The sequence below is a fragment of the Lethenteron reissneri genome, chromosome 43, assembly GCF_015708825.2.
Source record: "Lethenteron reissneri isolate LAM-NWPU_2019-01 chromosome 43, ASM1570882v1, whole genome shotgun sequence".
Lineage (NCBI taxonomy): Eukaryota > Metazoa > Chordata > Hyperoartia > Petromyzontiformes > Petromyzontidae > Lethenteron > Lethenteron reissneri.
The window spans coordinates 3,420,349-3,447,003 of record NC_083821.1 but is presented as its reverse complement, the minus strand read 5'-3'; the positions used below and the strand labels follow the sequence as shown (position 1 = coordinate 3,447,003).

The window sequence follows — 26,655 nt, the reverse complement described above, 5'->3', positions numbered from 1 at the left end:
TGGGTGGTGTGGGTGGTGTGGTGGTGGTGTAGGTGGGTGGGTGGTGTGCGTGTTGTGGGTGAGTTGGTTGGTTGTGCGGGTGATGTGGGTGGGCGGTGTGGTTGGCGTGAGTGATGTGGGTGGTGTTGGTGGCTGGGTGGTGTGGTCTGGGTGGGTGATGTGAGTTGTGTGCGTTGTGTGGGTGGGTTGCATGGGTGGCGTGCGTGGCTCACGTAGGAATGTAAGCCAGACGCCTGCTGGTTGCCGGGTCGTTGCGAAACACAAATAAGTAACTTTGCTTTGGAAGAACTGGGCTAATTCCCCGAACAGTGGGACAACTTCCTGACGGACAAAAACACACGGGACTTTAAAATTACAGCGAGATAGAATAATAAGCAACATTTACTCTGTTTGTCTAAAGGGGTCCTGCAGAAGGGTGTTACTGCCAGTCAAACACAAACAATTTTTTCCTTTATAGTCTTAAAATTTTCACTCCAACACACCCCCGCCCCCCCCCCCCCAATAATTATCCTCCAAGTATGTTTTTGACATCGAGATGAAATAAAAAATTAAAGTTAAGCATGGAGCTTCACGGCAGGCAGTGTTGGAGGCCATTATCATCATCATCATCCCTTTGGGGTCGATAAAATTGGTATCACATTGCCGGGAAAGCCAGTTGTGGGTGTCCAATGAATGAGTAATCCCCGCCATAGGAATGTGGAATTACAGGGTTATAAACAAGTGGTGAGTACTGCTCCATGCTAAGCTGAGCAGAAAATGCACTCGTAGTTTTTTTGTTTAAACTAAAACTATAAACTAACCGAAACTTTTTTTTCAACTTAACTTTACCAAAAGAACGTAATTCCTGCAGTTACGAAAGCTTCAAATCAAGATTAAACTAAACTCTTTTTTATAACTCACTTTCAGAAGTGACCTGCCCAAAAATGATAGCTCAACGAAGTGGCTTATCATGTGGAAATTTACGGCAGCGTAACTGTGGTGGGAAAAACCGGAGAACCCGGAGAAAAATCCACGCAACTACGGGTAGAGAGAGAGAACACGCAAACTCCCAAATATACAGCAGCAGGCGTCAGGGACCGGATCGACCCCGCGACCTCTTGCATACCAGGCGAGGTAGTTAACACCTCGCCACCGTTTGAATGGCGATATCCGAGTGCTGACAGTGCTCTCCGACTCCGTGTCCGATGCATTGTCCCCTGTGCCGCGTGACCTCTGTGTGTGTGCGTGCGTGTGTGTGTGCGTGTGTGTGTGCGTGTGTGTGTGCGTGCGTGTGTGTGTGCGTGCGTGTGTGCGTGCGTGTGTGCGTGTGTGTGTGCGTGCGTGTGTGTGTGTGTGCGTGTGTGCGTGCGTGTGTGCGTGCGTGCGTGTGTGTGTGTCTGTGCGCGCGTGCGTGTGTGTGCGTGTGTGTGTGCGTGCGTGTGTGTGTGCCTGTGCGTGTGTGCACGCGTGTGTGCGTGTGTGCGTGTGTGTGTGCGTGCGTGTGTGCGTGTGTGTGTGTGTGCGTGCGTGTGTGTGTGCGTGTGTGCGTGCGTGTGTGTGCGTGTGTGTGTGTGCGTGCGTGCGCGTGTGTGTGTGCGTGTGCGTGTGTGCGGGCAGTGCGAGGGCGACCGCTTGCCACCAGCCCAAGCGCCCCCCTGCACGTGCCCCCCAGGACCCTCAGGGCCCCCCGGGACACCAGGAAAGAAGGTGAGACGCGCGAGGAAATTCCGGGTCCGTCAGATCCACGGAAGCCTAACAGGCAGATTGAGCCTGGCGGGTGCATAGATGGGCAACCATCGCGTATAAGAGGTCGTAACGGGCTGTGGAGCTACGCCTGAGTACACTCTGTTCCCCTAGAACGCGGCAGTAGTTGCGTTCCTGAAGAACACCGAGTTATGGAAAAATCGCGTTCTAATGAATGGTATATGATCTAGGGGGTAAAGCACAGTCCGCGATGACACGTGAGATGAGCAACGCAGGGTGCGTGGGTAGCATCTAGAAGCATCCAGCAGTATCCCAACGCCTTCCGGGATCTGACCGCTCATTCCTTCCCACGCGACGTGGTTCCATTCACTCGATCGCGTTGAATGCAACCGGCATCCGCTTTGTGAAAAATGTTCCTCCCGAAAACATTCGTCGCCTTACACATCCAATTCGCGTTGTGAAATCAGCGCGCGTGAAAGGAGATCGGACTCTACTTCTTAGATTCAACATGCGTGCTCCCCGCCATTGCCAACCCGCACTGACCAATGCGGTGAAGTATGGTCAAAACACCCCCCACACATATATTTGACCCGTACGTGATCAAATCAATTGTCCTCGATTGCCACAATGGCAAGGAGAAGCGTGATGTCTAACACGTAGGTTTTCGCGAACAATGTTGTCCATAACAGAGGGGTCGTTTTTTTGGGGTCAGATCCCATAATTAGGCGATCTCACCTCAAAAACAAAAGCCTCTATCGTGCAACATGATGCCTCTCCGCTCGGGATCGCCTCCAGAGCCCAACTCCATGGGACGACCCGAACATTTTCTATCGATGCAAGTAGCTCAAAGTGTGTGTGTGTGGGGGGGGGGGGGGGGAGGGGAGAGACTCTCATCCAGCAGTGGAGCGACACAAAAGGGCTCTGACATTGCCCTCGCCCATCGCCATCGTTGGGGATCCTGCACCTCGCCGGAGGTTTGTGTTCATTGCTTTCGCCTCCCTGCGGTTGGTTGACATCCTGCCAAGACTCAATGCTGGTACATACGGGATGGGGAGGGCGAGGGAGGGGGAGATTGGAGAGGGGGGGGGGGTTCAAGCCAGAGCATGTGGAGTTATTACATGAGAGGCACGCACGTCATGTTATGCAATCCCTTTGCCGTTCGGATCACTTTTAATGTGTTCGCGCTACGCTTCGGCTTGACATAATGTGGATTCTTTCCCCCCGAGAGTGTATTGTTACATAACGGATTACTACTTGCACGGCGGTAAGAGGGCGCTGCGGTGGCGAGATGTTTACTACCTCGCCTGGTACGCAGGAGGTCGTAGGATCGATCCCGACCCTGACGCCACGGTGGCTAGGAGATGTTAACTCCCTCGCCTGGTACGCAGGAGGTCGTGGGATCGATCCCGACCCTGACGCCACGGTGGCTAGGAGATGTTTACTACCTCGCCTGGTAAGCAGGAGGTCGTGGGTTCGATCCCGACCCTGACGCCACGGTGGCTAGGAGATGTTAACTACCTCGCCTGGTACGCAGGAGGTCGTGGGTTCGATCCCGACCCTGACGCCACGGTGGCTAGGAGATGTTAACTACCTCGCCTGGTACGCAGGAGGTCGTGGGATCGATCCCGACCCTGACGCCACGGTGGCTAGGAGATGTTAACTACCTCGCCTGGTACGCAGGAGGTCGTGGGTTCGATTCAGACCCTGACGCCTGCTGTATATTTGGAGCTTGCGTGTCTCTCTCTCATCATCATCACGTTGGCTAGGAGATGTTAGCTCCCTCGCCTGGTATGCAGGAGGTCTTGGGTTTGATCCAACATGGTCGCGTGGATTTTTCTCCGGGTCCTCAGGTTTTTTTGCCTCCACGTTTAGAATCAACGTCGCTCGTTCAGGTTAATTTGGCTGCCGCTCTAACTGTCCACGCGATAGGCCGCTTCGTTGAGCCACCATCAGCGGCCAGGTCGCTTCTTAATAAGAGCTGCACACCTCAGGGGGCCTTACCTGATCAAATAAAAAGATATAGTTTAGTTAATCATCGTACTTAGTCATCCTCCGTTTGCGCCACCACGTTTCGATCGCGTCTGTAGGGCTGCAGAATTATGCAGTATTTCTCATTTCTGTCACCTCTCCCTCGCGTCGTCAAGAGTCAAACGAGCAACGAGGGCAGGTTTGCTTAGCTCCCGTCTGCAGTCCCGAGCCGGAGGCTGATGTTGGAAATTCCACGTTCCTGTGGTGAGGCAGCGGGCGCTCTGCGTCGCCTTTGGGGATCAACGGCAAACTCCAAAACGCTCCCTGGGCGATACACCTATTGCGAGGTGTCTCGCCAGAGTGGACGATTAGGCCAAAAAAGTTTCCTCGAAAGGGGACTCTTCAGAGCACCCTTTAGCAGAGGACATTCCGTCCAGCCAGCAGTGGCAGTGAGCAAGCAATCGCGAGGCCGAACCTTCCGCCGTCATCTGGAGACCTGGGCAGATGCTCGCGTAATTCATGTCACGCTTGGTACTGTGTCAACACAGCGCCGTTATGATTGACTTTTGTTGATGAAATTTGAGCACTTTTGTCCGATTGGATGTATTAACCCATCGCTAAATTATGTTAAGTAACCGAACACTGATCGAAATGCATTGCCTGTCTTGAAAAAAAAATAACACGCCGAAGGCGAATATTGTGGTAAGTAATGGAATGGGGGGATAATCCTCAGCATTATTTAGAAGACTTGGGTATAATTCCTGGCCGCACATGCCAGTAGCAATTTATCTCTGAATCTGGTTTAGTGGGTTCATATTTCAATGTAGCGGAGATGCAGTGCTAGCGCCAGTGACCACATCACCATGAACACATCGGATATGGTCAAGATCCCTGAAGATAAGCAGCCTGGAGCCTGGATAGTCATTGTATGATGGGTGGCCCACGCTAAGGCTTGCTTGGCGTGAGAGGCGTGGGGCTGCGAGGTTTGGCCAGGCAATAATGAATCTTGCCTTTCTCGTACGTGTGGTTGGTTTTCTCCGGTTTCTTCCCACTTGATGCCAACAGTCATTTATGGAATTAGCCATTATGTTACCAGGTAAGAGCCCGCTGTGCTACACCGCTCTTTTCAGAAACGACCTGGACACAAATGATAGCTCAACGAAGTGGCTTATCACGTGGAAATGTATAGAGGCAGCCAAACGCTCTAACGGCACGTTGATTCTAAATGTGGAGAGAAAAACCGGAGGACTCGGAGGAAAATCCATCCAATCACGAGCAGAGAAACACCAAAAAACTCCAAATGTACAGCAGGTGTCAGGGTCTGAATCAAACTCAAGCTTCACATTGACTGTATTTTCAAAATTAGCAGAATCTACAGAATTTGCGAGAGAAACACTGCACGAGCGATTCCACCTTTTTATAGAAGTAACGGTTTACCGTCACCCATGCGGAGTGGGTGAATCCCAACATTTCGGCCGTTTTTGCAGAATTTTTTCGCCATCGTTGCTTTCCGCCCCAGCGACAATTCGGAAGGGACCGCATTGCCGCACGGAACCTGTCGCGCGGGGGAATTGCGGAAGCGTAGAAATATTCGCATTTTATTTTCCTCCACGTTTTTCACTAGAATTGGGTCCTCGTTCTGGCGAGAGAAAAAAAAATCGAAAGTCTGCGAACTTACGGCTTGAGACAGCGACACGAATCGGACCCCCGGCGTGTTAAATCATCGCGCGTTCCCAGAGCTCGTCGACAGGGGTTTGCGTGGGGGCCCTCTACCCTCGCGTTACGTAAGAATTGGCCCCCGGAACCGCGCTCTGCAAACAAAAAAAAAAGCGAGTGCCTACATTCACCCCGCAACGAGGCAGATTTTATATATTTATATTTGTTTCTCAAATATTCAAGAAAGCGTTCGTTCCTCCAGCAATGACGCGTGCGGAGCTTGGCACACGTGGGGGGGGGGGGGGGGGGGGTCTGGGCGTGACGCCTCTTCGCCTTCAAAAATAAAATATCCCAGTTCGGGTTCTACGTGCCCTGGCTCGGTTTTGAGAGCAGTGACTAGAAGTTTCCTTTATGCTGGCAGACAATTGCACATTTTGCTAATTTTTTTGCCTCTCATTATTATTATTATATGAACTGTATCTTCCCTGAAGAATGGATTCTTTAGCAGCAGTCTGTTGGCACAATGGACCCATTGCCCCGAGTTCGACTCCCACTCCTTACAGACGATATCAGCGACGAATATCTGAACCGGTCCTGGGCCTAACCCTAGGTCGACTCAGCCTTAAATGAGTACCTGCTGCGGTATGAATACATACCGGAACTGGGAAGACATTGCCCCGGGGGCAGATGTAACGTTGTACCGTTGTACTCACACGTCTATGCTCCCCGCCTTCACTAACCCGAGCTGGCCAGCGTAACCGCCGCGTCCCACGTGGTGTATGGATGCCATCATCCAGCAGTGGATAGACAAAGGGCTGTATATGCCACGTGATGAAGAAAGCCCCGCGGCCTGAGCAATGATTATCTTATGCAGAATCATCGTCATCAACCATGTTCAATCCACTGCTGCATGAAGCCTCCCCAAAATCTGCTGCCGCAGATCTTGAGGCACAATAATCCACTCCAGCACCTGCTCGCCAATGCAATTATTTGCTCAATCTTCTCGCTGTGGACGTCCTATCAGACGAGTTTTATCCCCTACAATATATATACACAGTATATATATGCAGAAAATACGGTACACCATTTGAATGTATGTATGTTGAACTTCTTTCGCACCATACATAGCCAAATGTGCTAATTGGTGGTGCGGCGGAAGTACAACAAACTAAACACCAAAAAATATATACTGTGCGTATTTACTGTGTATATATATAAAAGGTGTATTACACTGTGTGTGTATATATACTGTGTATATTTCCTGGTCACAGGCACTCGCAGATACTGTGAAAGGCGGTAGCGCATAGCTGGACGCAGCCCAATGTGGTCACGAATGCAACTTCGTAATCTACACAGAGTGCAGAGAGTTTCAAAAACCCTTTACCGGGGTTGCAACTCAGCTTCCAGAACTGTTGGGAATTTTAAATCCTTTATATTAAGTTCACTTGCTTGCTTGCTTGCGCGCTTACGACCATGCAAATCTTTCGGTCGTTTTTTAACCCACTTCCCGTGATCCAATCGAGCGGACAATTTCCACACAGACTCGTTGTGCGTGACAATTTATTTTCGTGAAATTTTTTTTCCAAAATGTTACACTTTTTAGGAAAAAATAAATTATATTTAATTACCAATTGCTTAATGGTGGCAGGCAATCATCTGACCCATAGGTGGCAGCCATCTCAAGCCAGAGGACGAGAGGACTCTAGCCGCCACGCATATAAAGGATTTATAGTGAAAAACTTTGTTTTTACGGGTTAATTTTTTTCTTTCCTGGCCACCACCACCACCACCACCAACCCCGACCTCTCCAAAACGGAACCGCGTTCCTCGGGAAGGAAATTCTCGGGAGGACGCGTTTCGATCTCCGCCAAGTTGCAGCGAGCGAGCGTCGGCGCGCCTCTCAACGGGATGGAGCATCGCAACCGGTTGCTCCGCGGTCGTTTCTGTTTATTTATTTCCACCCCTCATGCCCCACGTGGGACACGTGTTTCGCAGCAACGGATCTCGCGGCCTGAACTCGCTTCGTGTTGGCGACCAATCCAATTCGGTGCCGTGGACAGTTTGCGTCCGCTGGACAGCGCTGCTTTCCCCGCTCGAGGGTTTGAGCTGCCCCTCCACCATCCATGCCGGCCAGCCTTGCCGAGTTTCATTTCGTCACGCGGGCCCCCCTGGAGTGCAAGACGGCAGCAGCCTGCGCGCGGCTCGCCCCCGTCAAGTGGGAAACTGCGGATGAACAGCCGTCGACGCGGCGATCCAACGTCGATCGCCGATGCCCCGGTTTCCGGGGCAACAACAACAACACGAGGCCACGCCAACGGCCCTCTTCAGGGTCAAACAACGACGCGCCAGATAGGCCCCGGGACGAGGATCCTGCAAACTGAACATTGATGATGATGATGACGGTGATGTGGGCCCCCTTCTGAGCGGTGAAGAAGAACCGTCTGTTTTCTGCTCCTTGTTGGCCTTTTGCCCCAAAATCGATCCTTTGAGATCTTCGCTCAGCGAGACTTCCCCCCCCCCACCACCCTCCCAGTGCCGGATGAAGCAAGTGCGGGGCCTGTAGCATATGTTAGTAAGGGGTCCTAGATAAAAAAGACACGTAAATATTAAAACATAAATGTTTAACTTGCATAGTAAATTGATTGTACTTTTTCATTTGCTATACAGCCAGATATTACGACAAATCGCTAACCTTAAACACCCAGTCGTTCGTAAAAGTTGAAGGCGGTATAGTGCTATAGTAATAGAGCAAGTGCAGAATCACTGAACCGGAATTGATAGCTTGAAAGCATTTAGCGCGGGGCCCTTGAAAGTGCGAGGCCCGTCGCAATGTGGTAGCTACTACATATGTAGCTACTTTTGTTATGAGGATAATCCGGCACTGGGTCCTCCCCCCCCCCCGCCCCAGTACAGATCTTTTAACCTTCTTGTCAATTGTTCCACTTCGACTTTTGTCTCCTCGTCCAGTGTTTTTTGGTCAAGGCCCCACAGAAGAAAATCGATCACACGTGGCCAATGTATCGATCCTCATTTTGACCGACGAAGCTGCGCCTCAACGGTGGCTGAAAGGATTTTTGCCACGACGCGAGATTCATCGCCGTGGGAGCGCGACGGGCGTTCGGCTCAAACTTCTCGACCTCCGAAGCTCGCCGCCACCCGATGGAGGTGACGGCCATTCCAACATTTCATCAACCCTCCTCCTGCGTATGTCCACCCAGCGGCACGAGCGTGTCCACCGCAGTCAGTCGAGAAGCAGGTCACACGATTTGGGGTCGTTGCGCGCGGGATTCTGTAGCTTTTCCAGGACGTCTGGCCACGAGGTGCAAGATTCGGCCAAATGTCCCTCTCTTGAAGGCGCTTCTCTGGAGGTTTCTCTCTGGAGTGGAGGCCCTTCCGCTAGCAGGAGCGCGAGTAGGCAATTGCAGGGGCTGAACCTTTGGCCCTTAACTTGCGTGGTGGAGGTGGAGGAGACGATGGCGGCAGAAAGGGCATACTTAATCTGTGGCACGAATGTCTCGACAGAAATGCGAGGGGATTCATCCGAAGTACAAAAGAAAGTTCCGAGGGGATAGATCATGTGCACTTATCGGGTTCCAAGCAAATCTCATAAACCTCACGCAGAGTCCCACACAATTGTATTCGAGGGCTCAGTGAATGCATTTTTCATAGCTCGTGATTTTCCATTGGGTACAAGTGTTGGGTTTTAATGGAACATGTAAGTTGTATGTTTTTGTCGTTTCGTGTGTAACGGGTTCCGGAGACACTTGTAGATGTACTTCTTTATTACAATACAACACTCCAACAGTACTCCAACTCTCCAACAGTCCTGATACTCTGTTACAGCCTAGGTACACAGCCTAGCTACACAGCCTAGATACTCTACTCTGGCTACGCTCCGGAACTCGCCCTCACAAGGTCGTAGAGTCGGGAGTTCCAGAGTCCCAGCGCTGGCTCTCACAGCATCCCAGGGTCTTCAGATGGCTGGTCGTGGGTCTTGGGTCTTGAGTTACAACTGGGCCCTGATCGTCCAGGGAGCTCTCCTTTTATGCCTGGTCTAACGAGGGGTGGGGCCGTGTGCGCCACCAGACATCCCACAGAGCACACACAGCCCCCCCCCGTTGGCGGCGCCAAAAAGGCTTAAGCGCCTGGGAACCCAACGCCTGGCGCCCAGTGGCTTAAGCGTCTGGACCCCCTGGGAACCCAGCGCCTGGCGCCCAGAGGCTTAAGCGTCTGGACCCACCTGGGAACCCAGAGCCCCCAGCAGCCCCTCCCTTCTTATGTCACTACATGTGCAGTGGATTCCGAGAATATGATGTAAGATCTGGCCGGCTGATGTCATTTATTTATTTTTGCTGAGAAGAAGAAGAAGAAGAAATAACCTGAGCCAAAATGTTTTCCACTGACTTTCAGGAAGCTGCATTGGTTGTGAGCGTTTTCATTTGTTACTTAATTGACCTAATTTGCTGACAAAATTACGCGAGCGGGGAAATTTTAGTTTGTACTGGGGAGAGAATTAAAGAGCACGCTCTTATTAAAGTCACTGCCAAATCAACAAACAAACCGTTGGAAAGGACAGAACCACGGTGAGCATCGGTGGTGGAATGATCTATAATGCATTAATCGATTACTTACATTATCACATCCTGCCCATGTGTTACAAACTGATTTTTTTTTCAGTCGGTCTGTGTTCAATATAAGAGGTTTCAAGTCAGACCTGCAACTACTAGAGGGGCTAACATTCACTGGAATATTAAATCAATAAATTAATCATGGGCCATAAATTGCAAAAATAATTGTAATTCACTTGGGGGGGGGGTGGAGTATTAACCTCTCCAACCCTCGTAAAATAAATATTCGAGCCATTTGCTCTTACGACTGCCATCGATGTCGTTCTGCCAAATGAATGTTTAAACCGTTAGGTATTTGTAACGCGCTGCACAGACTTCCTCGGATTCGGAGGCGCGGCTAAAAGCCACAGGCAGGCGGGAAGAAGGCAGCCAGAGCCGGCACCACCAACGATTGCCCAAGCTCTGTGGCCCTATATATTAGGGGTGTTCGCCCAACTGCGTTAATGAATTGCTTATACATGCGGGAGTTAAACCGGAGTGCCTGGGAGGAAAAGCCGCACGGGTGAAAGGGGCAACACTCAATCCCCGTATAGATTTTGTTTTGCTCAACTAATTTATCCAGGACTTTAAATGCAATCGTTTTTTTCAGCCAATGAATGAATAACGGGTACGCTACGAGTTGGAGAAAACCCACGTGTGCAAGTTGAAGAGTTGGGGGCTTACAATCGACGACCCCCCTCTCCCTCCGTACAGATGTAAACAGATGGAGGATCAATCCACTTACCGTAAACCGCCACCTCCTGGTGAGCCCAGGGTACGGCGACTTCGATGACCACGGGGAAAGGGAAGTTTGCGCCAACAGCGGCCCCGGCAATAGCGCGCATGTTGGGCTGCTCTGCAACCTTCGGCATCGTCGTCACTACAAAAGAAATACAAACTCGAGCCCCCATTCGGACCGGCAGATCAGCGGCGACGAGAGCGCCGCAGCTTGATCGGTTCTCGCCGAGTTTCGGGCGCGCTCGTGATGTCGACGCCGGCCAAAGATCATTCGCTCGGTTTTCGCTCGGCCAATGTCGTGGGCGAATCGACGGAGGCGCGTGAACGAGCGCCTTTGTTGCACGCTCGCGTGTGCGGGCCCCGCCAAATTCGCGAGAGCACAGCAAGAGCGTTTGGCACCTTCACACTAAGCCCCAGTATGGCTGCGAGTTGTATATATATACGTGTATATATTTGTACGTGTGAATATGTGTGTGGGGAGCAGTCGTGCAGCTGTTTTAGCGCGCTGCGCTTACGAACACGGCGACCCGGGTTCAATTCCCGCTCGCGGCCGACACCAGCGAGGATTATCTGAACCGGTCATGGGCCTTCCCTAGGTCGACTCAGCCTCAAATGAGTACCTGGTGTGGTGTGTGTAAACATCACCACTGGGGAGACAAAGGCGGTCGGGCGTGGTGCTGGGCCACCCACCCCTACAATGTGCTGCTCGCTAACACCACTTGCCCCACCAGTCCGTTGAGGCTATATAGAGCAGCCTTGCCATTGTTATATTTGTTTTTCGTTCCAATTATCGGATCGGTGGGTGTTCACCATGTGACGTGGCTTTCCTCACGTCGTAATCAGGGCAGCGTGGTTCCCTTTTCGGCAGGTGCGGGCACAACAAATTCCGCGGCGGTCTCAAAAAATCCTTGGATCCCCAAAACCGCAGTTCACGCAAACATTGATCCCGGATCCGGTATCAAGTAACACGAACACAAAATCTCGGTGCCCACACACCGAGCTTAGGCTGGAAGAAACGCGCGCAGATTGTGCGAGCATTGCGATGTACGACAGCTGCCAACCTCGTCCAGACCACTAGCTCAGAAGAACTGCACGTGTGTGTGTGTGTGCTTTCAGTTGGCACAGTAGGGGGCACAGGTGGTGCATCTACCAGTTATCTGAGTCAGTCGACCCGTGGCACCTGCTGGGTCTGCCCCGTAACCTCCTGCCCTGCGGGCGTTCGACACTTCACGTGGCCTTAACGTGCACATAGCCTGGCACAGGCGCCGTGGTGACGTCACCGCCACTAAGTGGTGGGGATGTCACCACCACTTAGTGGCGAATGGCGCTTGTTGTTGCTCTCAATCAGCCAACCCATGGCACCTGGGTATGAGCTCCTCCCATCAGCGAGCCTTCGACACTTCACGTTGCCTCAAGGTGCACCAGGCCTGGCACCGCGACTTAGTGGCGAATGCCAGCTATTGGTATTGGTGTGCTCTCAATGTGTAGGCCCACCAGCTTGACCATCCCTTTGTGTTGTCACGGCCCACGCTAAGTGTTCTGCGTTTGATGGGGGGGGGAGTTCTCCGTATTTTCCTGGTGTGAAACCCAGGCTAACGGCCGGGTCTGTCCCATCACCCTTGGGACGCAGCCTCCTGTTAGGGTGACTACTGTGTACTTACAGGGCTTGTCGTCGTCATAGCCAGCATTCACGTCACATTGTCGAAGGGAGAGAAATGCATGGACTCAAAAATAACCCCGACAAAATATTCACCAAAATGTTGTGTGTGGGTTGTAATAATTGAGCACAGTATTGAGCAAGAAACTAAATACCAATGGACACGTGTATATTTCTAATGTATTAATGAACATCGCTATGAAGGAAGTTGAAAGGTTAACCGGGGATACGTGTGCCTGCATATGTGTGTGTGCGTGGGGAGCGGTAGTGTAGTGGTTAGCAAAATGCCGCAACGAAACCGCGCAACCCGAGTTTGATTCCGGCTCACGGCCAATAACAGCGGCGAATATTTGAAGCTGTCCTAGGCCTCCCCGTGGTAGACTCAGTCTGAAGTGAGTCCCTGGTCCAGTGTGTACGACATCGGCACTTTGGGGACAAATGCGGGGCCGGGCGTGGTGCTGGCCACCCACCCGACCTCGCGTGCCACCGTGTCGTTCTTCACGAGGTGCTACTCGCTAAGAGCGCTTGTCCCAAGTCTGTTAAGAAGCTACATGAGGGTATGTTTGTCTGTGCGTGTGTGTGTCAAGGGGGAGCGTGGTACCCAAGGAGAGACTGGTACCCAGGGAGCTGATGGTAAGCCTGTGAGTACTTCACCTTTCACATCTCCGATGAGTGCACGCGACGGCTTTTTCTTCTTCTTCTTCCTCGAGGACACTTTAATGCATTCGCAGAACCCCTCGCTCCAATTCGCTCTCGCCCCGCCACGCTCCGGGGCTTTTATCTCAGCGGGTGCGGCGTGCAACCTTGGCAGAACGTGAGTGTTTCGCTCTGTTGAGCTTGCAGCGGATGAAATATTTTTTAAAAATATATATATAAATAACAACTCTTGGAGAGTGTGTTCAGCCTCTCGCACAAAGACGCTCTCTTATATTTTAGAATATCCACTACTTTTTTCGACGTGGGGGGGGGGGGGGGCGGGTGGGTGAATAAAACATTCCATGCTTGTTAGCGGCACACGCCGTTTAAACCCACGCCTGAACAACGGGCGTTGGTTATTTATCGGGTAGCGTTGTCGACCAATTCGATCACCGCGAATGTTCCTAATTGTTCCGGACAAAATTCAAGACGAATATTTCCGCCGCCACGCACCGGATAAACGTACGGAACACGCCTCAATGACGTTTGCCAACACGGTATACATGTATATTTGTTTAAATGGAATGCACGTCACCGCTCGCTGAGCAATCTGAGCGCGCAGCATCGACGCGACGCACCTTACAGAACGAACCGCCCCGTTTACCACGGATCACCATTTTATATCGATGGGCAAAGTACAAACTTGCAATGAGTAATAATTTAGTTGAAAAATGAAAATGTATATTCACGGCTTCATTCCAATTGTGTCGTCGGCACTATGCCACGTGACACAGCACCTATTCAGAGCCCCCCCCCCCAAAGTGCAATGCAGCGTACCCACCACGTTGGAAGAATGACCCACGGAAGTGGACATGGCAGAGCTGCCTCTGAAGTCTGTTCCAGTGATCTCTTATCCACTAACTGAACTAATCGATTGGTGAATACTGGCTGCATTGGCAGTGGTGTACAAGCACAACACTCTGCAAGTCTGTCAATAACATTGGCTCAAAATAATAATAAATAAAAGCACGTGTGTATGTAATATGCGATGGTTCGGGCATGTGCTATGAAGAAGGAACAATGCCTAACACATGACTGATAATAATTTTTTTTTTATTGAAGGCCACGGTGTTGTTGACGAATGAGTTGAGGTTTTTTCTTACCGCCACAACAGGAGTTCTGTGATTTACCCCACATCCAGCTGCAGAGAAAATCTTTGCATAGCAATCAAAGTGGAAATTTTATTTATTATTATTATTTACCATCATACACGCTTATCACTTTCGCCAAGTTAGGAAGAACAATGAAATTGCGTGAACGTTTTGTCATTTTCTGACATCTACATGCATGCATGTTGATCTTCCCTCGCACCGTTCGTAGCTAACCGCGCTAATCGGAAATGCATGGTGAAGGACAACAGACTAAAGATGCGCAACCATTGCCGACCGTGCCGAGACAAACTCCCTGCACTCGGCAGACCGAGGTTAACCATTTGGCGGATGAACCTGGGTTCAAACCCAGGTTCTCCGGAGTTTTCCGGCTCCGACGTTTTCGATTCCCGAGCCACCGCCTCCCAAATCACCGTATTTGTTCTTGCCCGCCAGTGAGGCCAATGCTCATCCGTCGCTCCGCGTGATTTAACCCGTGCATCGTTCACCTTTTCCACCCCCTTCCCCGCTTAAGTGTCGTGATGTTGTTGTGTCCCCCCGTCCCCCCCCCCCGCCTGTTGGGAATTCTAGGGAATTCGTGGACTTCAAGGCAGCCAAGGGATAGCTGGAATCCCTGGTCCACAGGTGAGAAGGACACCCCGTGAATGAACTGGGCATATGCAGACAATGGCGATGTCTGCATCACTATGTGGGACAGATGGCTGGACCACAGAAAAGCCACTGTATGTTTGGAACAAAGCAAAAGCGTGTGGCCTCGAGTGCAGAAGATACTGGGAAATTTGCACAGGGTAAGCAAACTCGGACGATGTGTGGCGTACAATTGTGGTAAGACGGTCGTGATTTAAGAGGAAGCTCTGAGTGACAGGACACACGTGGAGGATGGAGGAGGATAGGGTAAAAGCGGTGGTGTGGAATAGAACGTGTCGAGAAAGCTATTGAATGATAGAAAAAAGAACAGGCTGTCACCCTTCCTGGCTGGTAACAAACAGACGTGAAGATACACTATGGGAACCTCATTTGCCAGTAAAAATATGATAATTGGTTTTTTACCCTTCTATCTGTCAGTTTTGTTGCCAGATAGAAGGGTAAAAAACCAATTATCAGACGTGAAGATGTTCAAGCACAAAATAGACACCGATCACAAGGCATAGAGTGTGCATCAGTCACAGCGCTTGCGGTAAAAAATTCAAACGAATATGCATCGATGATAGAGGGTTTTTTTTGGGTTAAAGCGCGTAAATATATAAATGTGTCATTAAACCCGCCCGACACAGCCAACAAGTAAGGTTTGTCACATAAGCAGAACGTGGCCAATTCGTCACTAGTACAGCACGCCCGTGTGTTAGAGAGACAATCCACAACATTTACAATCTGAGCACGACGTTTCGCAAGTAATTACAACCAGCTTCATCAGGCGACAGTAACGAATTGGCACGTTCTGTTTACGTGACAAACCTTACTAATTGTCTGTGTCGAGTGGTGGCGGGTTTAACGACACATTGACATGTTTACGCGATCTAACCCCCCCAAAAAAGCCTGTATTATGGATGATACACGTCGCGAAAGCCTACGTGTTAAACTGAATGTGCATTTTTTTATTCAAAGCTTTCGTGACTGCAGGGATTCATATTCTTGGTTCTTTCGGTAAAGTCACGTAGAAGGGAAACAATAAAATTATACAAATCTAGAAGAATTAAATTCTCATGACGTTTCGACTGCAACACAAGCAATCATCATCAGCTGTGAAAAACACAGCAAGAAAATGTGTGTGTTTTTCACACCTGACGATGATTGCTTCCGTTGCAGTCGAAACGTCGTTAGCATTTTACTGTTTTATATTTTTATTATTTTATTGTTTCCCTTCTACGTGACTTTACCGATAGAACCAAGAATATGAATATGCATTGACAATATACGCACTGCCCTTCAATCTGATTGGCCTGCAACAGAAACAGCCTTCCTCTGTACTATGGCTTCGTCTCACCAGTGCTGGACCCAAGGCCTCCTAAAGGCGACCGGTACAAGGACAATGCAAACACCAAAGCATTAATAGACCGTGTTCAGCAGTGACAGCTACGGGGTCCATTCACCAGTGTGAAGATTTTGAAGGATTAAAAAAAGCTTTACCCCGTTTTATGGTCGAACGTTCCGTCACGTTGTGCACAGAGAGGATCATCTCAGTGGGGTTTCTGAGCTGCTGCATTTATTGAGATGCTGGGCACAACGGGGGGGGGGGGGGGGGGGGTTCCACGCTGCTAGATTTACGAAGCAGCTGTGAGTCTTACATATTCAACTTTGTTGTTATTATTATTTAAATATTTGGGAGATGAGCCATTCTTAACGGCACACACGGCCACATGGGCTGTTCTTGAGTGAATATAAAACTATGTCAATTCACGGAGGTTCTTATCGAACTTTCTTGGGTCTCTTCTGAGGTTATCCCCCTTATTCCGTACCTTGAACACACGCGAGTGGTTTGAGCAACACCTCCGACGCGTCATCTCACTTTTACAAATATCTTGTGATGAAAACAAATAAAATCAAGACACGTTTGCTCGCTCTTCTTGCCTGTGGCAATGTCGATGGTGCTGTTTGCTGCTGCCCGCTCGGCGTGGCTCGAGCCTTCTGGGGCGGCGTTGCCCGGCAACTGACGATGAACTCCTGGACATCTATGAAAAAAGAGCTTTACAGCTCATCGGATTCCTCCAGTAGAAATAAACATTCTGATTCTGAACAAAACGACAAGCGCGAGCTTCTTTAAATGCATCCAGGCCGTGCAGCTGATCTTCCAGTCGTCGCAAATGTGAACATTAATCAGGTATTATGACTGCAGGTATTGTGGTCTATGCAAACATGACTCCTTGTAAAAAAAGGTGTCAGTTTTGTTGCCAGATAGAAGGGTAAAAAAACTATTATCATATTTTTTACTGGCAAATGAGGTTCCAATGGTGTAAATGCTTACCCCGAGCTCTCATACTCTGATGGTGCATTGTCTTTGAGTTGTGCGCCTTTTGGCGTCATCTGGTCCAACACCATGTGAGACTAGGCTCTAAGGAAAGCTGTCTCGGGTGTGGACCAATAAACTTCAAGAATAGTGCATACATTATCAGAGTTATGTTTATGTTTGCATTATGACTGCAGGTATTGTGGTCTATGCAAACATGACTCCTTGTAAAAAATGTGTCAGTTTTGTTGCCAGATAAAAGGGTAAAAAAAACAATTATCATTAATCAGGTTTTTTTGTTGTTACGCTGACCTTTTCCCGTGGACACCACCCAAGCCGCGCTGGCCTCGACCAAGCGCTCGGACGTGGCTTTGTACCGCAAAACACAACGTGTCTCTTGCTTCGTCACCACGTCGTGCCCCCCCACCCCACTCCCGTGGCTGCCGTCTCCGAGGTGGTTCTGACCGCCCCGTGGCTGCTCGTTCCTTTGTCTCAACAGGGGACGCGGGGGGTGGCCGGAAGCTCTGGGCAGCCGGGCAGCACTGGACCTCCGGTGAGATGGCACGAAAACCAAACTCTCAGCCGTTGTGGCATTCATTGGCCCTCCTGATAAATGATAACAAATCGTGAGCCTCAGTGGCGCGTCCCTAAGTAAGTAACGCGAGTGCTTTATTATTAAGACTGTTATTTCGACAGTCATAATTTACGATGCCGCTGTCGACTGCTGTCGGATGAAGTCGGATGAAGGCCTCCATTGTGGCAGTAATTGGGGGGTTGTTTGACCATACTTCACCACTCTGGTGTGCTCAGAGAAGGGGAGAGGGGGGTGAATATTGTTCCTCTGTACACACTGGAGGACGGGGGTGGAGGGCTCTCAGGACTGGTTAAGGTATCGCTCGCCACTGATGTTTAGCCGTAGCTGGGAATGTACCTTGACGGAGGGCCTAAATGTAGCTGCATTGAGATTATCAATGAATTTAAATGAGAATCTCAATGTAATTGTATTGAATTGAACCAAAATAATTGACAGTTGGGTCGTGCACACATTGGTTTCACAGGGATTGATCACAGTGCGGTCACAGGGGGTTGATCACGTATGTCCGTATGTTGACCTAATTTCGCATTGTACCTAGCCGACAGCGCTAATCGGAGGTGCCGGGGGAAAGACAGCAAACCACACACAAAAAGCAGTTCTAAAGAAATTAGTTTTCAATCCCGATGATTTAAAAGTGCACAGCGCCCCGTGGCTTCCTCGTGTCGGAAGGAAGGGCCTTTCGAGACGGTCGCAGAAGCGCTTCTGAAAGTGCCGCGCGATGCGGCGACCGCCGTGGTCTTTGTTCGATGACGAGCAGCCAAAAGACGCCGCCGCCGCTGCTGCTGCAGTTGAGGATGCCCGGAGTCTGCGGTGTGGTCACGTGAGGTTGATCTTGGTTCGGTCACGTGAGGTTGATCTTGGTGTGGTCGTAGAGGGGGAGGAGGTTGAACATTGTTCCTCTTCTATGAGTCGCTGGAGAGACGTGCTTGTGCCAGCGCCAGATGTGGGCTCGTGTATGCGAGCGAGCGAGTGAGTAATGTTTGTCCTGCTCATAACAACTGTATTTGACACACATTTCTGAGTGCTCTGCGAGCCTAGGGGCGATTCGAGGGCCTGTTGAGCGTCGGGGCTCGTGAAATTAACTCCCCGTCCTGGCGGTCGTCTGCCTATCCACCAAAAGGGAACCCCCCCTGCCCACCAACCCCCACCCCCCTAGGTCAACTTTGCCTGAAACGAGAAAATAATGGGAACCTCCCACAGGTCGACTCGGTATTTTGTACGGAACAACGCAATCCCAATTGCCTCTTCCTCCCAAGGTCGACTTTCCCCTAACATCGTGTCCGGCACAGCTGAGCATGTAGCCAGTTCCTGTGGCCTCGCTTACAGCAAGTGCAGGCTGCCCTTGGTTGGAGCGGCTGTCTTACAAAGTTGGCGGATAAATTGTTGTATCACTTCGAGTTAAAGCTTTCGTGACTGTAGGGATTCATCTTCTTGGTTCTGTCGGTAAAGTCACGTAGAAGGGAAATAATAAAATAATATAACATAATAAAATAATATAATATTTAATAATAAAACATAATAAAATAATATAATATTTTATTATGTTATATTATTTTATTATTTCCCTTCTACGTGACTTTACCGAAAGAACCAAGAAGATGTCGTATCACTGTCTAACAAGTTGTCGGGGTGGGAGGGGGGGGGGCATGAGGCTCTGGGTCGAGGTGATGCCGTGCCATTCCCTGCTCAGTGGAGAGTCGTGAATGGCGAGCACATTCTGTGGATGGAGGAGCTCTAGCCAAGGGAGATGGGAACAGGGAGTGAATCATTCTCACACGCCAGGGACACGGGTTCCAATCCCCCGGGGTCCGATTGCACAGGGCAGCTGGTGTACTTCTCCACTGAATTTCGATTTAAAGCTTTCGTGACTGCAGGGATTCATCTTCTTGGTTCTTTCGGTAAAGTCACGTAGAAGGGAAGTAATAAAATAATAAAAATAATGTTTTTATTTTATTACTTCCCTTTTACGTGACTTCTCCACTGAACTCAACTATACCATTTCCAACTGAAATAAAACGTCCTATAAATGTACTTTAAAATAATAATAAAAAACTACAAAGGTTCGCGTCGACGCCGATGTATGCACGTTGCTTATTTGGAACCGAGACGATTTTTGTTGCGCGCGTGGCCCAGGGTGTGTGACTTGACCTTCGACACTTCACGTGGCCTCAAGGTGCACATGGCCTGGCACAAGCGTCGTGGTGACGTCACCGCCACTTAGTGGCGAATGGCGGTTGTTGTTGTTGTTGTGACTTCACCTGCCGAGTGAATCTTTGACTTGGATTCTCTGTCCCGCTCTGCTCCGTTGTGTCCAGGGCGAGCGGGGATACCCGGGGATGCCTGGACTCCTGGGCCCCCCGGGGCCACAGGTAGATCACTCACCATTGTTCACGACTCATCATCATCGTCGTATATCACTCACCATTGTTCACGACTCATCATCATCGTCGTATATCACTCACTAATCACTATTGTTCACGACTCATCATCATCATCGTAGATCACTCACCATTGTTCACGACTCATCATCATCATCGTATATCTCTCACCATTGTTCACGATCATCATAGTATATCACTCACAATTGTTCACGACTCATCATCACCATCGTAGATCACTCACCATTGTTCACGACTCATCATCATCGTCGTAGATCACTCACCATTGTTCACGATCATCATGGTATATCACTCACCATCAAATATCACTCACCATCGTATATTACTCACCGTCATATTTCACTGACCATTCGACATCACTCACCATCGTACACCACGCACCAATATACAGACTCACCCCATTCATGACACCCACAGCAGCCTGATAAATGTGCGCATGTGTCCACATGGGTATTCGCAAGCATTCCTCAGTTTGGTTTGTATCTGAATGTGTACATTAGGGAAACTGCATTTGTTCTTGTGTGCGTGTGTGTGTACGTCTCTTGACACGTGTGATTATCCTGGGGCTGGCCTCCTAGCCTTCAACCTTAACGAGGCACGGGACGCCGTGTGTGTACGTAAACTCTTCAGGTGGACGCCACAAAGTCTGGTCTATACATTGCCTGAAAAGAAAAATCTGTTGCTCTGCTTTTAGTCGTGCATGACGGGTTGACATGTGATCGTGCACGCGTGCTTGTGTGTGCACACGCGCGGGTGTTGTATGTGTGTATGTCATGGAGAGCGGTAGTGTCGCGGTTAGCGCTAAGCTGCGCTACGAACCTGGCGACCCGGGTTAGATTCCCGCTCACGTCCAACACCAGTGAAGATTATCTGAACTGGTCCTGGGCCTCCACTAGTTCGACTCAGCCTAAATTAATGCCTGGTGGTGTGTGTAAACATCGTCACTAGGGAGACAAAGGCGGCCGGGCGTGGTGCTGGCCACCCATCCCCTCGTGTGCCATGCCGGCCTTCAAAGGTGCTCGCTAACAGCACTTGCCCCAACAGCCTGTTAAGGCTATATGGGGGATATTTGTCTTTGTGTCGTGGGGAGCGGTGACTTAAGTGATGAGCGCGCTGGCGTTTTTAGGATCCACTGTGCGAACCAAGTTCGATTCCCGTTCTCACGGCCAACATCGGCGACGAACATTTGACCCCGGTCCTGGGCCTCGCCTCGGTCAGCTCGGCCTTAAACGAGCATTCGGTGCGGCGTATGAAACATCGATGCTGGGGAAACAAAGGCGACCAGGCGTGCGGTCACTGGCCCCAACAACATTGTTGTTTGTGCTACATTCTGGCCACGACAGTTGTTCGCCAACGACACTTTTATTCCGCAAATGTTTATTCATGATCACGTTTTTTTTTCGGGGAGGGGGCCGTTGGCCCACCGACTCGTAAGGTTTGTCACGACGTGAACAAAACGCGATCAATTCGCGACCACCTCAGCACCACCGGTTGTGCGTTTCAGAGAGCAAAACCCACAACGACATTTACAACTCGAGCGCTGGTGACGTGTCGCTGGCGGTTACAGCCACCAGCATCCTCAGGCGGTTGTCAGAATTGTGAAGTTGGCCCTCCAGTTCTCGATCTTAATTAGGGTTCAGTAATGTCATCACTGTGCGCCTGCAACTTCGAAGGACCCAGTGGGGGGTTAATGTTTTCGTATGAATTCCATTCAATTATATGAATGTGAAATATTTAAACATACTGCTCATGTTTCCCGGTTAGGTTAGTTAGGTCAGGATATGTATGTAAAGTCTATCTGGGGAATCTCTGTGTGCGTGTGGGTGCGTGCATGCGTTGCGCATGTGGAGAGTGGTAGTGTAGCGGTTGGTGCACTCCGCTACCGACTCGAGTTCGATTCCCGCTCACGGCCAACACCAGCGATGGATAATCTGAACTGGTCCTGGGCCAAACGAGTACCTCGTGCGATGTCTACATGTCGCCACCAAGGGAAACAAACGCGGCCGGGCGTGGTGCTGGCCACCCACGCTCACGTGTGCCACAGTGCCGGCCTTCCTAGGTGCTCCCTAACAGCACTTGCCCCAAACGTATGTTGAGGCTATACGGGGGAGCTTTGTCTTTGTACGTGTGCGTCCATGTGCACACGTGCGAAGCTTTGCAGGGGCATGTTTTTGATTTTCAAAGCCTGCGCGCTTGAGTGGGATTGCTGCTGCTGCTTGCTCCTACTAAGGAGGTGCAGTGGGGAAATTGGGGAGAATGATTTTGCCAAAGCCCTTGTTTCATTGATTGCGCAGAGGTCTAGACAAAGGTCTTCAAGGGGAATGTAGCTTAGCCGTAAAACAAACACACACACGGTCCGGGAGTTGTTCGTATTTCCCCAGTCGTAACTTTTTGTTTACGATTTATTTGCATCTGAACGACGGCAAAAAGAAAATACGCAGTTTGCTTGAGTTAAAAGCAACACACGTTATTCTTGAAGAACGACGCAGCTAAACTTTATTGGATATTGCAAATCGTGGCCATTTTTTTCAGTATTTATGTATTACTCGGCATTGTTTTTTTTTTCGTCTTTTTTTGTTGTCAATCAAATTATACGCAGGGACCGTATTTTTTTTTACAATTTAAAGAAATCTAGCGACGCAATGAGAGTTGCACATGTGGCGGTGGCGGGGTTGGTGGGTGGGGGGTTATTGCATCCCTTCAAACGGTGCCAAAAAAAATGCCCATAAATGTGCTGCCCTGTAAATCAGGAGCATAGAGCCGGGAAGAGTTTAACTCTTAGACGCCGTCGTTTGAGTGTCGCGCATCAGTGGGCATAGTAAACCAACATTGGCAGCTCAAGGGGGGGATATTTTGATTTATTTCGCACGGTCGCACTTCGAAGCTGTTATTATATCAATAAGTATCACGGCTTCTCTTGCCATAATCACATCGTCGTTACGCTCGCGTTCTAGAACATTTAACGCTGTCGGGGCGTGCCGTCTTCGCATAAGTTGTTGTTGTTGTGTTTACACTGTTGTTGAAAACCATTCTCATGGTGGTTGTCTAGGGGGCCCCAACTCGTAGCTTTGGCTACCAGAGTGGGGGGGGAGCAAGGCACCCCCGTGCCGCCACGCCAAGTTACGCGACTGCTAAGCACATACACAAGTGTCGTACGAAGGTCATTAATTGTAGCTTCCAACAGAATATTGGAGCGGTTGGGTTTGGCGAGCGCCTATTAGGGGCTGGCGCCAGCGGACAACGGGGGTGGTGTGGCCAGCCCCACGCTCGGCCGCCTTTGTCTCCCCACGTGCTGACGCCTTTGCCGAAATTGGCACCAGGTGCCGATTTAAGGGCGGCTTGTCCCAAGGGGAGACCCAGCTCGGCGTTTTATATCTCCCGTAGCGGACGCTGGCCACGGCTGGTAATGATCGAACTCGCGTTAGATCGCGTGAATATATAGATGTGTCGTTAAAGCCGCCACCACCCGACACAGCCAACTAGTAAGGGTTGTCACGTAAACAGAGCATGCCAATTCGTCACTATTACAGCACACCGGTGTGTTGGAGAACAGATCCACAACATTTACAACATTTACATTGGATTTGCTCTCCAACACTCCGGTGTGATGTACTAGCAACGAATTGGCATGTTCAGTTTACGTGAAAATTTCACTAATTAGCTGTGTCAGGTGGTGGAGGGTTTAACGACACATTCATATGTACACGTTCTAACCCCCAAAAAAACCTGTATTATGGATTATATTGGTCGCGAAAGCCTTCTCAGTGTTAAACCAATCGAACTCAGGTTTGCCGGGTCTGTAGTTCAGTGCAGGGCAAGGGCCACTTACTCCGCACCACGACGTTCGCAATCGAACTCGGGTCGCCGTGTACGCGGTGGCAGTGTCGGACGAGGAAAGCGCGGGATCAGGGAACGCACGCAGGTGATTCAACGACATCATCCAAACTGCGAAGAAACGTGAGCGGGCTTGGGCAGGGCGCGTGACGGGCAGAAGGGGGCGATGACCGACGGTCGAAAGCAACGGAGTGACGGCAAAGGAATGGAGCGCATCGAAAAGGGATGAGATGGAACGATGAAATCAGCCCGCGCGCGGTTGCTGGGTGGATTATCAAATCACAGTGGATTGACGATGGCTGATTGATGATGATGATGAATGACTACGATCAACGATAAGTGATGATGATGAATGACTACGATCAACGATAACGACGATGACCGTACATCGTCTTGCCGGCTGCGTGGGCGGCATGTGTGAACATGATGATGTCATTCTGCCAACGCCTGACCTCTCACCTCTCCTTTTACCCCCGCCCCCCGCACCACCTTGTGCCCCCTCCTCCATCCCCGACTTTCAGGGTTCACCTGGCCGCCGCGGTGACCCAGGCCCCGTTGGTCCCGAAGGAAGAAAGGCATGTTGGTAATTTACATTGGCTTCATTTCTGTACAACAATGACGGGGCGTAAATTATCGAGTCGAACCCACGCGGGTTCGAGTGCGGTGCAGATGCCGCGTGTAGCGGGCGCCCTCGGTTGGGGTAGGTTCATGGGCGGAGTGAAGTTATTTGCTGTACTCGAATTCCCGCCCGCCATGTCGAGTTTACTTTTGAGTGGAAGCAGAAGGGGAAAAAGAGAAAGGGGAGGAAAAAAAGCAACGCGAAATGAACATAAATTGGCGGGCTCGTTAGCTGGCACGTGCGTTGCTGCGTCAGCGTTTCCTGGGACAATCAGGAAATTTAAACAAACCTTATACGTGTTGTAATAAAAAGTTAGTTTTTTTTCCGACCGTAGGATCACCCCTGCGAAAAGAAAGAACATGAATGGGGCCGTATTAAAATCGAACGAAAGAAAATGCTTAGCGTGCTTGAAACAAAATAGGCTTCGGCTTCATTGATAATTTTAAATATTAAACAATTTTAATGCTTGGTCTTTTTCCCACTCGCGTTTCAAATGTGCCATTGATGCGATTTTCCTAGACCAGAGGATCCATCCAGAACTGTCGCAATTTGAATGCGACGACTTTTTGGTGGAGTCATTGGTGACTGGGGTGAGATGATCTCATCACTGTGCTCGGTCGACTGAACTCTTCATTCAAACACGGAGTCTCAGCGGAGCAGGCTCCACAACTCACGATAATAAATACAATAACCAACTCACGCTTATTTCACAAATCGGACGCAATTTTCCTGGCACGGAGCCGGAGCCGCGAATGACATCACGGCATATTGAAACATCTGCCGTGCAGGTTGACCCGCTGAACCGTTGCAACGAGAAGCACCGGTTCAGGCTTTGCCCTCCACCACCCAGCCACTTTACCGAATTCATGAGAGACGCATTGCACGATAGCAAAGGGCCTTCACTTTTACTCGATGATGCATCAATTCGTCGATACGAATTGGTGTCCACGCTCAGGACACGCGCATTGCTTCAGGAGGGCGGGCGGCCGCTGGATTCGTACCACTCCTCAGTCCTCCGTTGTTGCTGGAGGGCGACTGCCTCCGACTGACCAAGCGGCGTCCTTCACGAGCCTCCTCCTCCACAGATTCACACACACGCGCACATAAACACACGCGCGCGCAGATACTGCAGACCCACAAATTGGCCTGCGCGGAATCACTTCGTCATGCGCGAGATCCTTGACCCCGCGCTGTGCACAGATGCGTCGCCCCAGCAGCGAGACACGCTTGCTCGCTCGCGCGTCTTGAGACGTGTCCAGCGTTAACTTCTTTTGTTCAGCCTCCTGGGGGGCTTGGCTGTCCTCCTCGGCTGATGAATTGCGACAGGAAAGAGCGACTTAGAAAAGCCCTTAATCTCGTTGATTCTGGGTTTTTTTCTCCTTTATTCTGGTGGTCGTCCCAAGACTGGTGCCGAATCGGCGAGTAGAGTGTTCGCCAGTGGAACGAGAATTCACGTGGCATGAAGCGCCCGCGGCCTCATTCATATCTGAATGCTTTGAAAGTAAAACGATGAAAAAAACTTTTTTTTTTCCCAGGTAAGGCCCCCTGAGTTTTATACATCGCTATTTTTTTCAGAAGCGACCTTGCCGGTCACAAATGGTAGCTCAAAGAGGTGGCCTCTCATCGTGTGGAAATTTATAGCAGACAAATAGTCGAAACGCGTGACGTTGATTCTAAATGTGGAGGGGAGAAAACCTGGGGACCCGGAGAAAAACCCACGCGACCACGGGGAGAGAGAAACACGGAAACTCCAAATATACAGCAGACGTCAGGGTCGGGATCAAACCCACGACCTCCTGTATACCAGGCGAGGTAGTTAACATCTCGCCACCACAGCACCGTTAGTTATAATTACAGGTGACCTTAGTAACTTAAATCACTTTTGTTTTTCCCCCGCTAAGGTGAACTTCAGTTACGTTATTGTATTTAAGCACTATTAATTGTAATACTGTATCATATTTTGTTGCGAGTGTAATATGTGGATTTTTTTGGAGTGATGCTTATAATTAAAATTAGGAGCTCTCTGTCAATTTCCCTGGCTGAATGAAGGCCTCTCCACACCATGTCGGTCATGGAGGCTGTTTGATCATACTTCACCACGCATGGTCAGTGCGGATTGTTCGAAGCGTGGCCCAGTTAAGTTGAAGAAC

The 26,655-nt window shown here is 50.1% G+C and overlaps 1 protein-coding gene across 1 annotated transcript in view; it reads left to right on the top strand.

The window, feature by feature from the left end:
• The window catches only part of LOC133353368 (collagen alpha-1(XXI) chain-like), a 134,681-nt gene that overhangs the window by 33,917 nt on the left and 74,109 nt on the right, over window positions 1-26,655 (top strand). Inside the window, exons 11-16 of the mRNA XM_061569560.1 lie at window positions 1,597-1,686; window positions 12,897-12,950; window positions 14,685-14,738; window positions 17,558-17,611; window positions 19,969-20,022; window positions 24,408-24,461. Coding sequence (XP_061425544.1) covers window positions 1,597-1,686; window positions 12,897-12,950; window positions 14,685-14,738; window positions 17,558-17,611; window positions 19,969-20,022; window positions 24,408-24,461 — 360 coding nt within the window. The remainder of the gene's footprint in view (window positions 1-1,596; window positions 1,687-12,896; window positions 12,951-14,684; window positions 14,739-17,557; window positions 17,612-19,968; window positions 20,023-24,407; window positions 24,462-26,655) is intronic.